This window comes from Nannospalax galili, unplaced genomic scaffold, assembly GCF_000622305.1.
Source record: "Nannospalax galili isolate Female #2095 unplaced genomic scaffold, S.galili_v1.0 scaffold293, whole genome shotgun sequence".
Taxonomy (NCBI): Eukaryota; Metazoa; Chordata; class Mammalia; order Rodentia; family Spalacidae; genus Nannospalax; species Nannospalax galili.
Genome location: NW_008337147.1, coordinates 6,090,542 through 6,107,674, shown reverse-complemented (window position 1 = coordinate 6,107,674; position 17,133 = coordinate 6,090,542). Strand labels below are relative to the sequence as shown.

The 17,133-nt window shown below is 34.3% G+C and overlaps 1 protein-coding gene across 2 annotated transcripts in view; it reads right to left on the bottom strand.

The window, feature by feature from the left end:
* Cadm2 (cell adhesion molecule 2) overlaps positions 1-17,133 on the bottom strand; it is a 1,155,779-nt gene that overhangs the window by 123,080 nt on the left and 1,015,566 nt on the right. For both annotated transcript variants that reach the window (XM_008832226.2, XM_008832227.1), the window contains one exon: positions 16,970-17,060. In XM_008832226.2, coding sequence (XP_008830448.1) covers positions 16,970-17,060 — 91 coding nt within the window. The remainder of the gene's footprint in view (positions 1-16,969; positions 17,061-17,133) is intronic.

Below are 17,133 nucleotides of genomic sequence, written 5' to 3'. Positions count from 1 at the left end.
CAGCCCAAAACAACAGATTTATACGATTCCTTCTAGAGCTCAGGAAACATTTCAGAAGAGGGAGGCCTCCAAAGAATAGGGAGCCAGAACATAGGTAGGCCATTGCTCAAAATGTCATCTTTTGAGCCAGATGCACCTATTACAATGGCACACTCCAGCTTTTGATAAATACCTATACTGTGTATGCACAGTAACTGACATACTGTTAGGCATGGATGGAGGAGGGGCACTGTGGGCCTTCCATCTAACTTCTGGACTATTTGATACTGATGTTTTCAGGGAGACAGGGAGCCATTGCCTTCAGTTATGTACCTTTGTTGACCCCACCCACCAGTCTCCAATGGATAGTTCCAATCTAATGTTCATACAGATGGTCCTGGTAAATTAAATGTGTCACAAAAGAAAAACAGAAGTCATTAATCTGAGAAGTAGCATGGTGGGAGATAAGAGATGCAAGAGAGGAGAGTGTTACAGAATATACACTATACACATACATGGGTGGTTGAAGATGCTAGGTGAAGAAGAGCTGATCTTAAAACAAGGGACTCTAGATAAGCTGACTAGACCTCAGTCGATGAACTTGCACTGGGGAACATCTGGAGATACTGACTTGACACATTGGGTCTTAACACGGATGACAGAGTATGTGGTTTCCACTGGGGGGGGGCTATGGGACGGTGCTTTTGAGGATGGAAGTGTAAAGATGATTAAGATTGTTTGAGATATTCTGTATAAAATACACAAAAAAATCAATAAAAACAAATAGAAAAATAACTTTAATGGGAAAGTTTCCAGATGCAGGGACTCTAGCTTGACTCTTTCCTCTACACCTTGCCCTGCTCACCTTTTCATCCAGCTGTTCATTTTAACTTTGCCATAACTTCCATAATAAAACAGGAAGTATAGGCACAGTGTTCCTCTGACCCACTCTAGCAAATAAATTGAACCCATAGAGGGAGTCATGGCAATCTTGGTTCATTGTGTGTTGATCAGAAGATGGTTTATAGTCTGCTGCGTGTAATTGGCCTAAGAAGTAGTAGCAGTCTCCTGAGATTGAACCCTCCAACTGTCAGATTTGACACTATCTCTAGTTACATGGAATCAGAATTGAAGTGAAATACAGACTACTTTGTTGATACCCTTGGAAGAATTGATGACTGACAGAGAAAAACTGACTGGCACATATACTTTGTTGACCAGAGTGAATTACTGTATTGTGCTACTGGAGAAGAGAATGCAGTTTGTTTTTTCCAATCTTTTCAGAGAGAAAGAACAAAGAAATGAAGGCAATTTTATCAGAATTTTACCCATTAAATTTCTAAGAGTTCTTTGTGTGAAAAAACTGAGGTAAGTATATAAAGATATTGGAAAACATGGTACATTTCATTCAATTGTATAGAAAATTCACTCAAGTAATATGTTTATTAAAAAGCTTAACAATAAATCTCAGTGAATATATCCTACATCTGCTAATTGATATTGGAATCAGTTATTCTTTTAAAATACACTGTATAATCTACTATGCATAGCCTTAGCATCCCTTGAAAAAGTAAAAAGGTAATATGAAACTGTTTCTTAAATATAATAGAATTTTTGTGTTTTCTAAAAAGCCATCTAAGACCAATAATAATTTTATTAGCATAATTTTTATTTTAAGACATTAAATTCCTTTGTAATTCTCAAAGGAAGCACTTCTTATACCAAGACAATAGTTTCTTCATGTGTAAGTTGATATTGGTAAACAGAGAAATGTAATTATATTCAAATGCCTACATGCTTCCATACACCCAAATTAATCCACCAAATCTAAGTATGGTGACATCCTCTAATGGGGTGAACAAGTTTTCTGTCACCTCCAAAGCACATGATTCCATAAATACATAATTAATTTTATACATGGATTTTTTTAAGTTTATACAGAAACATAGAAATATAAAGTATAAATAGTTGAGTGTTCACTCTGCATTTCAAAACATTGTTTTTCTAAAAATAAGTCTTTCTGCTTATAAATGAATGCAAATAAAGCAATTAATAATGAACAAACAAAACAAAACAAAAATAACACCAACATAAGTGGAAGATGCTGTAGTTGAAATCTACATGTACACAAAAGTAAATACTTCAGGAATTCAGGATCCTAATGCTGCTGCTAAATCTTCAAGGTGGTAAAAGTGTTAGCATCAGAAGACATGGTTTTAATGAAATAGAAGTTAGAATATATGTATGGATTAATAATAATTTACACATCATCCTAATTATCATTGAAAATGTTCAATTTCTCAATATCAAGTGGTTTAGCAGGCTTGATATAGATTGTGTTTCATCTTAATAAAGAGCCCCTAGGCTTTTTCTAATAGAGATCCAAAAATGGTTGAGTTTCTTGCTCCAGATGAATAACAATCTTCCCTGCTGTTCAGGGGTCCAAAGGAAATCATTTTAAAAGTGATTCCAGTCTACAGTTTTTATAAGATAAGGTTAGAAGAAAAGTAGGAGGCAGACCTCAGGAGTAGCCAGAGAGAGAGTGAGCAGTAGGAGAATGGACACATCACTGTGTTGCTCTACAGTGAGAACATTGCTCTTGTCCCCCAGAAAGTTCCCCTTAGAATCCCAGATTACTAGGAGCTGGAAATCAACAGAGGGGAAACTTCATTTGCTTTTGTCTACCAAATCTGCAAAAGAAAATATGACATTTTTCTTTCTATATATCTAAGACACTTTTGCAACAGTTTATTTCTAGAACAATAAGACAAGAAAATAAAAACAAAATAGAAACCATATATTCATATGGATTCATTCTCATATTCTTTTTAAAAAAAACTTATTTACTTATTTTTATTTTATATGTATGAGTGTTGTGCCTGCATGTGTGTAAGTGCACACTTGCAGTGCCTATGGAGGACAGAAGAGGGGACTAGAGTTACAAATGGTTCTTTGCCCCCATGTGGGTTCTAGGATTCGAATCCAGGTCTTCTGAAAGAACAGCCAATACTCTTAACCATTGAGTCATCTCTCCAGTCCCTCAGTCTCATATTCTAAGACTTCGATAAAGTAGATTTTAATCTTACCAGATTTAGAAATAATTAACTCACTGTTCTTTGTAGGAATAAGAGAATATTCTCCAGTGCCTTTCACAAATTATTATTTATAAATTATGCTGGAAGGAATTTCTAGAACTCTTTCTGATTGCCCATTTATTATTTTATCCCATATCTGCAATTAGACTGGATTACAAATTTCCACTATGACGGCTCAGTTTGTCATTGGGGCATTTCTTCTGTGGAGCAGGTCTTCTGATCCTTCAAACTGTACGTGAAATTATTCACGCTTTTCTCTCTATGAACTGTTGAGAGGCACTTTTCTTGGTCTTCATAGGTATCCTCATGTTTTAGTATCATGTTTGTGAAGAACGAAGAATGAATAAGTAGTTTGGTTACGCAAACTAAGGTCTAATGCAGACCCCTAGCAAAAGCATTTTTTTGCTATTCTTGAAGATGTACCATCAATAAGCTAACATTCAAAATTTCAAATGCTGTCCAGTCTCATGCTCTGTCCAAACACTGTTGTCCTCCACTGAGTTCTTTGATTTTTTTTTCCCTCATAAGCACATATATATTGAGAATGTGTATTGAGAATGAGCACTAAATTTAACCTTATAAAATTTAAGCATTTTTCCAGATGAAAGGATAAATAATTAATGTAATAACATTCAAGGAAACATCAGGTTCTGGCTCAAAAGAAAAAAAGGATATTTTGAAATATTTATATCTTACAGTCTTTTGACAACAAAGTAGAACTTTTAACAATCTGCCTTATATACTATGTGATCAAATGAAAATGCCTACTGACTGTATTTCAGATTAGAAAACCCAAGTTACGTGATAGATATTATTGAAGCTTTAATTATCACAGAGATGTTTTCAAATCTAATTTCTCTTTATTATATGATATTTCCCCCTGGGAATTGAAAGAAGATACTAAGAGTTATTTTAACATCTTGATTCTGTTTTATGTATTACGCAATGACGTTCATGTCATGAAATTATTTGGAATTGTCTGTGAAAACTCTCATTGCTTACTCAATCAGAGTTTTAGAGAACCAAGAACGAGTATGAAAACTAAGCAAATTTCAAATAAGTTTCAAATTGATTTAAGTAGAAAGGTTTAATTTTATTGTGTTCATGGGAGGATTGTGAGTTTTATTATCCACACATTTCTCCACTTGGTAATATATGGTGACGCTTCTTTAACTTAAGTCAAAATTGCCAAATGGGATAAAGAAAAGGACAGGTAAGAGAGGGAGTAAAGAAGAATGAGGGAAAAGAACAGAAGAGGAGAAGAAGGAGGAGAGGTGATGCAGGAAGGGAGGGAGGAGAGGCAAGAAAAGAAAAGATGAAGGAAGGGAAGAGAGGGAGAAGAAGGAGACAAGAGAGAGGTAACAAGAGAGGTGGAGTTTGCTTGGTACTTCAAAAGATAAATCTAAATGCAGAACAATTTCAGGAAGTATTCTTAAAATTTTGGAACTGATTCAAAATATAATTTCATTGTTATCTTTTGGAAGTTAAAGATGTGGTTGTTAAACAAAGAAATGCAGAAAATAATTACTTCAAAGCTATTTCTCATATTACCTTAAATTTAAAAGATACATGAAGAGTTATTTGTTACTGAGGTTCAAAGGAGGTATTTTTCATATAGTTTGAAAATAATAGCCTACATATATGAAAATTTAACTATTGTGAAAAAATTCTCTATAATTTAGAGTAAATAACAAGCTATCATTTTTCTCTACAGATTTTATTGCTGTGTGATTTAACTGTAAAAAAAAAACATGTTTTACTTGTATTCTTAATTTGATTTCTTTTTGGTGATTATGCATGTTCATATGTGTGGGTATAGATACACATCTGCACATGATCATGTGAAAGCCAGAAGTCAACCTCAGGTGCTCAGGTAGAGTATCCAACTTGTTTATTTTTTTAATTAATTAATTAATTAATTAATTAATTAATTTTTTTTTGAGAAAGGGTCTCCTTGTAGTCCCAGATGGCCTAGAGCTCACTATATAGACCAGGCTGGCCTTGCTTTCACAGAGTTTTGCCTGTCTCTGCCTCCCAAGTGCTGAGAATAAATGTGTGTACCACCATGTCTGATTCTAAAATTTTATTATTATTGTTGTTGCATGTGTGTATGTGTGTGCATAATGGAGGGGCACCCACGCCACAGTGAGATTGTAGAAGTCAGAGGGTAATTTTGTGAGTTGATTCTTTATGCTTTTGTGTGAATTTCTGAGATCAAACTCAGGTAGGTCACCAGGCTTGAGTGGCAAACACCTTTACCCACTTTACTATCTACCCTGCCTTATTTTCTGTGACAGCATCTGTCACTACCTCGGAGCTTGCTGATGAGACAAGGCTTGCTAGCTCGGAAGCCCCATGGATCTCTTGTGTATACTTTCCCAGCCTGGGGATGAAAAGTACATACAATCACATTTGTTTTTTAATGTGGTTCAGTGAATTGAGCTCCGATCCTTATGCTTATGCAGCAAGTAGGCGGTATCCCATTACATTAAAGGCTGGATTTGGATGAGGTAACAAAACTAACATTCATCTTACCAATACATTAAAATTTTAAATAGCAAATAAGAAACCAGCTTTTATTTTGATTACTCTCATCATGTGATACTTGAGTCTTATTTTCTAGAACATTTCTTGCCTCCAAGTTCAAAGGCTTATAGTTGAAATGGGAAATAACCTGCATGCAAGAAGCAAGTGCTCTTAAGAAGACTCGAAGATAATGGACTTATTTTAGAGTGCCTGTGAAATCCTGGACCACTTTTCACTGATAACATAGTGCTCACAGATGGTTATTTTAAGTATTGAGATGTAAAATAATCATACCACAGACTGTATAATTCTGAACACTTTATGTCACAACAAATAAAAGATTATCCATAGAAAAGATGACTATGATCCTGAGGGGGTGACAGATTTTTTTCACTAAAGTAAAAATATTTAAAATTGGAATAAATGCTGAAGTTATCTCTCAGGACTTTCTGGTGAAGGAAAACAATTATCCAGGCCTTATGGCACTTAATATTTCTTTTCTTCAGTAAACATAGAATATTAGTTTCCACTTAAAAACTTAACAAATTTTGAGTAAATATCCATTCCTTCATAAAACAAATAAAAGTATATACAGGTCTCCATTAAGTATCAAATCTCTATGATAAATCTAACAATGGTCATTCTTAATCAGTTTTCAACTTGTTTTAAAGTTATAAGCTCCTGAAATTCTCCTGTGAAACATTTTTATGCATCTTTAAAAATCAATAATTTGTGAGTCTGAATTTCTCAGTCTGCCGTTTTCTCAAGCTGTGTAGAGAATAAGAACAATCTCTGATAACACAGAAAATGCATCTGCAAGCATCGTAATCAGTACTTTGAAAACCATTCTGCTCACAGGTAGCTTGAAATGATAGGCTTGTGTTCTCCATATATAAGAGTTAAGCTAAAATGCATTGTTTCCACTACTATAAAATAGCTCTAATTAACCTTGTAGGATCCACCACCCATGTTAAACACTGTCCATTATGGAACTGTTTTTCCTCTATAACCTGGTTCTTGTCTAATATTAAAACTGATGATCTTGGGAAAGTTATAGTTAAATGTTTCTCATTTATCTAATAGTTGTGAATTAAATCCTCCATACAAGTAAAGGCTGAAGATAACTGAGATAATCAAATTTAAAACTAAAACTTTGAAAGTATGTTTTAATCATTTGAATGAAATCCTTCTCAAAGGGTAATGCTTTTTCTGCATTATTAAACAGAACATTCTTAATGGTGCTCTTTTTTTTTTTTTCTTTCTGAAGTTAAAATCTCTTCAGTTTGATCATGTGTTTTGCTTAGAAGTATGGTTTACAATTAGCTAAAATGTCTAAATTTGGCATGATTATTTCCAAAAATGACCAAACACCCCACTAGACTATGGTTGTGTTTCATGCAATAACTTTAAAACTGTTTAAGTTATGATTGACATTTTAAAAACAATTGGATAACACCTGTATTTTAAAAAATTATTTTATGCTTTTACATTTTATTCAGTTTTCTTTTTTCTTTTCCTATAATTTTCATTCCTATTCTATTATTTTCCAATTTTATTTCAAAAATATTTTATTTATTATTATTAATTTATGAGTATGACTATATTGACTGCATTTAAGTGCACCCACGTTCTGCAATGCCCACGGACGTCAGAAGAGGGCATCCGATCTCAAGGAACAGGAGTGATGCATGGTTTCCAGCTGCCATGTGGGTTCTGGGAATTGAACCCAGGTTCTCTGCAAGAGCAGTCAGTGCTCTTAACCACTGATACATTAATGAGCCTTAAAAGACCATTGTGAAAGGCACGTTTCTGTAGCACACAAGGAGTACTTCTGCATTGGGCAAGGCAACTCTGCCTCTAAGTTGCAAAGCTCTCACACTTTCACTGGCTCCTTTAAGACTGTTTCACTCATCAGCCCTAGCTTACACTTTGGAGTGACAGTGAACTATGTTAACCATGAGTCAAGATAGGCTCTCTTCTATTTTTCTGCTTTTTAAAAAATTATTTTTTTAAAAGATCATTCCCTCGCTTTCTCTTGTCCTTGAAGCATTCCATATATCTGTAGTAGTACTCTGAATTTGAAAAAGTTGGATGTTTCGGCCCCCATTTCTCATAGTGATTATGCAGTTGTAATCGGAGTTCATATTTCCTCCAACTTGGAACATTGATTGCTGCTTAATTTTTCCTCAATGTTAAAGGTCAGAGCCTTTGTCTTTTGTAAGGTTATGCTGGAATTAAAGATATGTTTGGTAAATGCATATAAAAGGCAAAGTTCATGCAAGAAATTTTGTTTTGATGTTTTCTTTGAACAAATTTTTTTAAAGAACTTTTTTTTCATCCTTGACTAAAATACCAAGCCTATACAGAGATTCCGAGTAAGTCTGTTTTACACATTTATTCCCTCCATATATTTATGCAGAAGTGATAGTCAAAATACTTAACAGTTGGTACAACAGGCACAGAATAATCTATTTCTTAGTAATTTATACTATTAACAGGTATATTAGCTTTAAATTTATGACACATGTAGAAAAAAAGACTGGAGGGAAAAACAAATTTTATTTAATGCAATGTTTTAAAGAAGAAACTAGCACTTTTTAAAAATAATTGTAACATTTCAAGGTTTTTAAAAACATACCAATAAGCTATTCTTTCTGGAATTGTCTCACAATTACCATGTTGATGATTTTGTTATTACATAAGTACATAATTAATATTTAGAGATCTTCAGATAGAGAGGGAAAGGCTTAGTTGTAATCGCACAATTAATATATTTTTGCATTACTGATATTTTAAAAATAAGACCCAAAAACTATACTTGCTTAAAGCCTAGTCCTCAGATATGATGGTACCTTTCCCAGGGTGATGTCTTAAATATAGTGAGACATTTTGTGTAGGGTTTCCAGATGAACATTTACATAATCCCTCAAAATAATTGGCTTTTGTTGTAAGAAAACTGCCTCACTGGAATACGTTCAAGAAATGCACATTCTCTGTGGATCTATAATCACCATTCTACGAGCTCTTGTGGGACTTTCATGAGACATTGGAACATTTAATTGAAAATGATTGAGTGCCCACCACACCACAGATGCCCAGCCTAAATAACAGCAGTGGAGATTACCAAGAGTCAGCTTCTTGTTTCACAAACAAAACCAAAATATTCAGTCTCATTTCCAAGATAACCACTTGTGTGTTTCCAGAGTGTGATTAAATTTTGAAGCCATGAGATGGAAGCAAAGTGCCATATGGGCTTCAGCAAAGGAAGGGCAGAATAGCTATACTTTTAATACAGAAGTTTGGAACCAATTTCCCAGATTTATACCTTTCTAAGCATCTTAGCAAAAAAATTACTTCACCGCCTTCAGTGAATTGGTTGAGGGAAGTTTATACTATTCTGGATTCCAAATCAAAGGATAAACAAATAGCTAAATGTTGGAAATCGTTTATTATCCAAAGGGATATTTGTATGATAAAGGTAATTTCATTATATTTACTTTGCTATTTACTTTGGTGATGTGTTATGTATAATATTTAATGAGAAATATATATTGTTTAGGAATGCTTTCTTTAAAATATCTGATTATTTTATTTAGGCTCTTTGGCTTTCCATTGTATTATATTGCATTATTAATATATTTGCACTAATAAAGTTTTGTAGATAAAGTTTGTACTTTTAGTGCCAAATTATATAACTATATATTATATTAAGAACATAGCTTAATACACTTTTAAAAACCAAATGAATTTAACAAAAAATATCTATTACAGCTATGTAGAAGCTCTTTAGATATATGCAGATATCTAACACAGACTAGAGTTTACATTATTATTTCACAACTATTTGATTAAAACATGGACTGACACTTTATGAATGCGCTCTAACTCTTGCCAACCTCATTAAATTGCTGAGAAAAGTTACCACAGTAGAACTGAGAACAAAAGCGAGGAAGATTATACAACTGTCAGTGTTGTTGGTATAAATTATAGCTTCAATTCTTCCATTAACCAATTCTGCTTGACTTGGGATGGTCATATATCATCCACAAGACATAAATGTTTTACATCTTCAAAACAGTTATTGTAAAGAATTCTGTCAACCTTTTCCAAAGGCGTCGTGTGGTTTAAATATGACAAGAATGAGAAAATTTGAAAATGCTGACAGATCAAGATCTTACATTTCACAATTCTTAGATTTTTTTTTTTTTTTTTCTATTTTGTCTTTTTGAGACAGGGTCTCTCTGGGGCCCCAGTTGTCCTGAAACTCACTATGTAAACCAGGCTGGCCTTGAACTCACAGAGATCTGCCTGCCTCTGCATTTCCAGTGCTGGGATTAAAAGCATGTGCCACCATACCCAGCAAATCCTTGGATTTTTAACAACTCTCACAATGTGTGATCCCTTAAGTTTGGATTGCTTAAAACTTGGATTTTCTGCATTTGTTTTTTTGGGCAAACTTTCTAATAACTACTCTATTTAATCCCAATAAGAGTGCCAGGAAGTGTAACTTTTTTAACACTCTTGGAAACAGGAATCATTCTTCACCTTCTTTAGTCCTTGTAAGATTTCCAAGAGTATTTTCCATCTTAGTTGTAAGGTAAATTAGTGAGAGAGTCATTTTCTTGTTTTGGAATTGGCATGTCTCCTATCTCTCATTATTTTATATTTTCCCTTCATACGGGCTCTTGCCTCTGCATTCTGTGTGTCTGAGTGCTGTTATTATTCTTGGTATTATCATAATTACTTAAAATTTAGTATGCTTACATGCTCTAAAACTTTTCATACAACTTCAGACTGACTTTCTTTGTTTCAAATACACTTTTAAACTTATGAATCCATTCTCCTTTGATGTGCTTATTCTGGTTGGAATCTTAAATTTCAGCACCTTGGAAGAGACCTGTGATAATACCTCAGTTTCTGGAGTTGCAATGCCTGCTCAATAGCAATGTGATATTATATATGCTAACAATTGCTGAGTGCCAAACTTGGTGAGGTGCTTTGTATGTAATTCCTTGAGCAAATGACAATTTGCAATACTCAATGCCATTATTTATTAAGATGTTATTTGGTGGCAGACATTTCATACATATTATCATCAACCTATAAAATATTTATTACATATTTCATTCTTAATTTTAGAGATAAATATGGTCTTAGAATAAAAAGTGAACCTAGTGTAAAATGACGGGCTTTTTTTGCCTCAATGATGGACCAACATGGCTCAATGAAAAACTGGCATGGGTCATGGATGGCAGAGGGAGGCTATATCATCTGGGGTGGGCAGTAGTATACAGGAATTTTCAATATTTTCAGCTCAATTTAGCTATGAATTTAAAACTATACTTAGGTCAAATTTTAACAATTTAAAGGTGGAAAAAATAGTTTGGCTAGGAGACTGATTTAAGACCACTAAGGCTATAGATGTCCACAGATTTATAATCCAATTCTGAGTTTCTATTCTTACTATATGAAGAAAAATCTTACTAAAGATTGTGTGTTCCAGAGCACAGAGCATTACAGCGTAGGCATCCTATCTGTATAAAAGCACAAATCTGGATGATGAATTAGAAGGATTTCTGCATAGCAGGAGAAATAAAAATGTTTAATAAAAATCTCTTATGCTGGTATAATAAACTTATATTGTTATTTCAGTATCATATCTTCCCTATTTTGGTGAATGATATTTCACTCTGGATGATAACTTGCCGTCATTAACTCCCTGTTTGTTCTGCAATATCTTCTTACAAATTGAATTGTATAACAATTAACAAACAACCTGTGATTTGTGAAAAAAGCCCATGTTAAATTGACAAAACTGATTTGTTATAGTTCTATTTTGCCTTAACTGTTTTGTCTCTTTTGAAAAAATTCTATTATGCTCATAAGAAAATGCATTAACACGTACATATCAGAATTTTGAAAAAATTTTGATCATATCCAAAATGAGTATGTAACTGTTCTTTTTCAGCACCTCACTAGTTGCTCTACAGCATGTGATCTGTCTTGCTAAAGATTAAAATCTTTCTTCTTATATAGTCTAGAGATGTTTTTCTCTGTGCAATTATGCATACAAGATTTCTGCCAAGAACAAAAGAAAAAATTATGATTACCAGAAGGTAAAATAGTAAGTACAACACAAACATTGTGCTGGATACACAGAAGAATTTATCAAATCCTATAATTATTTTCCTCTTACAGAATAAATGCCAAATTCACATTTATTCAACTGAAAAATTTCTCACTGCTTTTTTGATGTAAATTCTCAAAGTGTTAAACACTGGATTAAAATGAGTGATACTGACTAGTCACAACATGCAGGGGCAGCCTCACACCATCTAAGGTCATGACTTTAATGTAATATAAGGTTTGTGTTTTTTTTCCTCCACTTTTATAACTGGAGAATGGTGCTGCCTAAAAGCTGTCTGGGAATTCAGCCAAAGAAAGAAGAGGATTGCAGAAACTCTGGGGACTTGAAAGAAAAGTGGCTGGCATTAGCTTGGTCCTCACTTTAAACAAAAATTAAAACAATAGACAGACATGTACAGTAATCTCTCTTTTAAAGAAAGAATAGAATGCCTCTATAGTAATGTCAAGTGGAACAATTTGGGACTGGCCCAAGTTATGCAGCTGTTCCGTAGGAAAATGGCAAAAGCCTCCAGTCCAAAGCAGGCAAATAAGGCATGATTGTTCATAAACAGTCACTGGGGTCCTCACATTTAGAACAAGGAAAACAGCATTAGCATTCCGGAGGGCAGGTTACAAACATGAATCTCACTGGAACTTGAGCTGCGCCGTGATTTTACACTTTATACAAAAGACAGTGGTGTCGTTTTGTCTACGAACAATGCACCTAATGAATAGCTCATTATTCAAGATACTGTATGTTGGTCAAACATGCATTTTTAAGAAACAGTAAAGGTTTGGATATGGATTAAAGTTCAGGTCACCTGTAAGATGAAAACAAATTACATGTCTGTTACAGGATTCTGATTCCTGTTTGCTCATTAGAAGTGGACCAGATAAATAGGAAAGATAATAGAAATTAAGTGTCTGCGAAACAATTGAATGCTAAGCCAATAGTACTGCTTCTCAGTGATGCCAAAACAACAAAGTGGGAATCAGGTGCAATAGCTGCAAAGTAATGGAGCAGAACTTTGGCAGTGATTACTAGAGTAAACGATGCAATTTCAACCTGCCCCGTGGATACATGTGACATCCATACTTCATTTTTGCTCCCATTTTTGAATCTATCTTAAAATATCAACAGTCTCCCTATACATTTTTATTTATATCTTATTTTAAATTTTGTTTTTAAATGTTTTTAATCATACCTTTTTCTCTATATTCCCTTCTCTGAAATGAGTGGTTTTCCTATTAGTCATTCAGTTCCTTCCCTATCAACAATCTCCTTGATTAATCCACTTCAATTGCCGTCTGTTGCTTTTGCTCTAGTGAGACTATTTGCTTTATGATCAGGAAGATTTTCTTCTGGGAAAAATCCAGTGGTTTCTTTTTAGTCTTTCCTTGTTTTCTGTCCTATCTGCCTCATCTAGCACTGTTGGAGATATAATACAAATCACAGAGATCTATAAGCTCAACTGTCTTTAAAGAGGTGAATGTCTTGTCTATTGGAAATGATATTTTGAAAACTGAGAAGAGTAGATTTTGAGAAGATTATGAAGAACAAAAGAAAGCAATGTTCTAAACCAAGGAAGGAATCAAAGAAGTTGATTGCAACTTTGTTGCCAATGGTCTGGTAGCCTAGAGGGAAACAAAACAAATAAGGAATGCTGGAGATCGAGTGATAGCATGCAAGAATAAATGAATATATATGAAATTGTAAATAATAACAGCATATTCTTTTTAATGTTGGGATATATGAGCATAAATGCAAAATATGTTATATTTCTAGCTCTTAGGAAGCTATGAGTTAATATTCAATGATATTACATGAATAAGGCTTTTTACAATATGGTCATAAACTCATGTTACAAATGGTTAAAAAAGAATGTAGAGAAGCAAGCCTGATAGGGATGGCAGCTCTGACTCTATCTGGAGCCCGGCTCATTCTTCCCTTTAAACAACCAGAGCTGCATTTCCAGTGCTGAAAATTACCATGAGCTTCATCCTAGAATTTTCAAAGTACTCCTGGATAACCTCAGTTGTAATTGAGACTTAGCAATTAAAGTAACAGGAATTATTTGAAAATCTGGAAGCTTTTGACAGGACTGAAATGAAACTAAATCCTGGCACACCAATCTTAAATCTTAATAAGAAAAAAATGACATCTTGGGAATGGTGGCACATGTCTTTAATTTCAGCACTCCAGAGGCAGAGGCAGGTGGATGGATCTCAAGTCCAGAGCAGCCTAGTCTACATACAAAGTTCTAGGCCAGCTGGTGCTATGGGGAGATCTATAAATTCAAGCACCAAAACCCAATAGAAAATGAAAGAAAAAATGGCTCACATAGGGAAACTTTCTTACTATCCTTTTCTACTTGCAAGGTGCTATCATCTTCTGGGAAAGATTAGTCAGGATTCTCTGAAGGAGGAGACAGTTCCACTTCTTAAACTTTCTGAACCATTGTGTTCTTCAATATGACTAAGTGATTATTGTATTTGGAGTCCTCTTTGATGCAAAGATATATACACCTAAGCTTATTTCTATGTAACTGAATCCCAGAGACTCTAATGGAGTTCATTTATTCTACCATATGTAAAGGAGTGTTGAAATTTACATAAAGATACAACCTTAAAATATTCACAGTGGAGTTATTTCCATGAATAAAATGGTATTTCTACTACTGGAAAGGAGAGACGACATGAAAGAGCAGATCTGTCCGACACACAATTTCATTCCATTTGAGCAGGCATGCATCCTTTCAAAGTACTTCAGACATTCATTCTGTCCATTGTTCATTTAATTGTATGTTCTGCATTCATATTCTAAGTATATATACATACATTTTTAGGTATATGAAGCAGTAAACTAAAAAAAAAAAACTGCTTTTTCTGACCTGATTCTGATCACATGGCTTCCTAATTGCATATGCATATTCTGACCCTTAGTAACAAGTAAGAAAAAAAAGAGAGAAGAGGAAAACATCTGGTAGACAAATAAAAACAGAAAGTAGAAACACTTTATAAGAAGAGCTCAAATAGAAGTTCTGATAACAGAGCCAGACATGGTGGTGCACACCTATAATCCCAGAACTTGGGAGAGAAAAGCAGGAGGATCATCATGAATTCAAAGCTAGCATGGGACAGTCGACATGGTGAGTTTCAGGCCAGTTAGGGATACAGAGGGCCACTCTGTCTGAAAAAAAACAAAAATTAATACTTACACAAATCAGAGAAATTTAGGATTTAAACATGCTTGAAACTCTAAGAGATCCCTACACTTCTTTTCCACATTAAATTAATTATTTCTTAGCCAAAGGCTCTTGTTGAATTATAATGATGAAATGTACTTGACACATGTATCATTTTGTGACATGAATTATTTTCTACAAGCAGTCTAAGGTTTTCAGAAGATAAAACTATAAAACTGACATGAGCAGGCATATAGCAAAGCTACTATATATAGTAAAGTAATCTAAATTGTCATATATTTTAATAATAAAACAATAGATTAATCTATACATTGTTCCTTATGCCATTATATTTGTGGTTTGGTAAAATACTATAAGGGAAAACAATCTTCAAATAACAAAACTGATAAGGAATGTATTGGTTCACTTACTAGGGTTAACACCACCAACTACAAAAAAGTTGACATTAACATACCAGTTTTCTTTCCTATAATTAGATAAGAAAAATTCCTGTTTGGGTAAAATGATACATACATGTGCTGGATAGCTTTAGTGTCAACTTGACATACCTGGGTTGAGGGAGCCTCAATTGGAGAATTGCCTCTATTGGACTGGCCTGTGGCTGTGTCTGAGGGGCATCTTCTTGGTGAGTGATGTGGGACGGCCCAGCCCACTGTGGGGCCACCCTGGACAGGTGGGCCTGTGTTGCATAAGAAAGCAGGCTGAGCAGGGGCCAGGGAGCAAGCCAGTAAGCAGCGTTCCTCCATGGCCTGTGCTCCAGCTCTTGCTTCCAGGTTCCTGCCCTGAGTTCCTACCTTGGGCTCCCTGATGAACTGTGACCCAGGAGATGTAAGCCTAATAACCCCTTTCCTCCCCAAGCTGGTATTGGTCAGAGTATTTTGTCACAGCAATGAAGAACAAACTAAGGCAATACACTTGAATAATTTAAATATTACTGAAAGAAAAAAATGCCAATTTAACTTGATTTCCACAGAAGCTAGTCCATATATTCATAGAGAGATGGCAATTAAATCTTTTCTATAATATTTTAAACACAATGCAAACCAATATAAAGTTTCTTAAAAATGAAGAAAACTATATAAAACTAGATCTAAAGAACTATTTACAATGCTCTCTTTTTGTTGTTTTTGTTTTTCATAGTTGTTTTTGTTACTGGTGGTAGTGTTTTAAGACAGGGTTTCCTCATAGTCCCAGCTAGCTTAGAACTATGTAGACAAGGCTGGACAATATCATACAGAGATTCACTTTCCTCTTCCTCCCAAGTGCTGGGACGAAAGACCGGTGACACCATGCCTGCTTTGACAATGCTTCCTAACAGCATTAAATATTGCACATTTGAAAAACCCTTTGTGTAAATTTAATATTGAAACAGGCATCCTATGTGTTAGTTGTTTCTAAATAGGAATCCCCAAAAGTAAAATGTTAGAGCTAAGGTGCTACTAATATGCATATATTCTAGTAGAGAAGGCTCCTTACTGAGAACACTGTGCTTCAGAGTCCTGGTCACTTCCCAGCCCCCCATATTCACAAGTTAAGCCCCAGCAGGTGCTATTTTACTTCTGTGATTTTTATTGTTTTCGCTATGAAAATGATCCCTCGTGTAAAACTTGGGCATTTTTTGAGGACTCCTCAATAGTCTCAGTTTTTCAGGGAAGAATTAAGTTGATCCATCTGAATCTTTTTTCAGTTTAATGATATAAGTAGTACGTGATTAAGCATCTACTCCTTTTAATTGAAATCACTTAGATGTATTAAAATGAACAAACGAAGCTGAAAAAAACTAAAAGGAGAAAAATAATGATGAAAGGACACAGTTGAAAACCTTCCCTGACATTTTTTCTAGATGACAAAGCAAAACCCCAATCTTTCACAAATACATTTATATGCTTAATGAGGATATGAAATAGTATTTTTTTGATCTTCCAGAGATCATGGTGTCTGACAAGAAAAGTTAAAATAATGGATTTCCACAGTTACAGTCCACTCAAAGCAGGGTAGAAGAAAATATGGAACTTTGTTGTTCATTAAATCACTTACAGTGGTTTTCCTTTGGATTCACAAGTCAAAGTTAAAGACTGTCCTTCCTGTGGAAAAGGGGTTGATGGTATAATCTTAACTGACGGTGTATCTAGAAAAACAAAGAAGAGTAAAAGAGGTCATTAATCACATATATTTCTTATAATTTTATATAAATATATTGG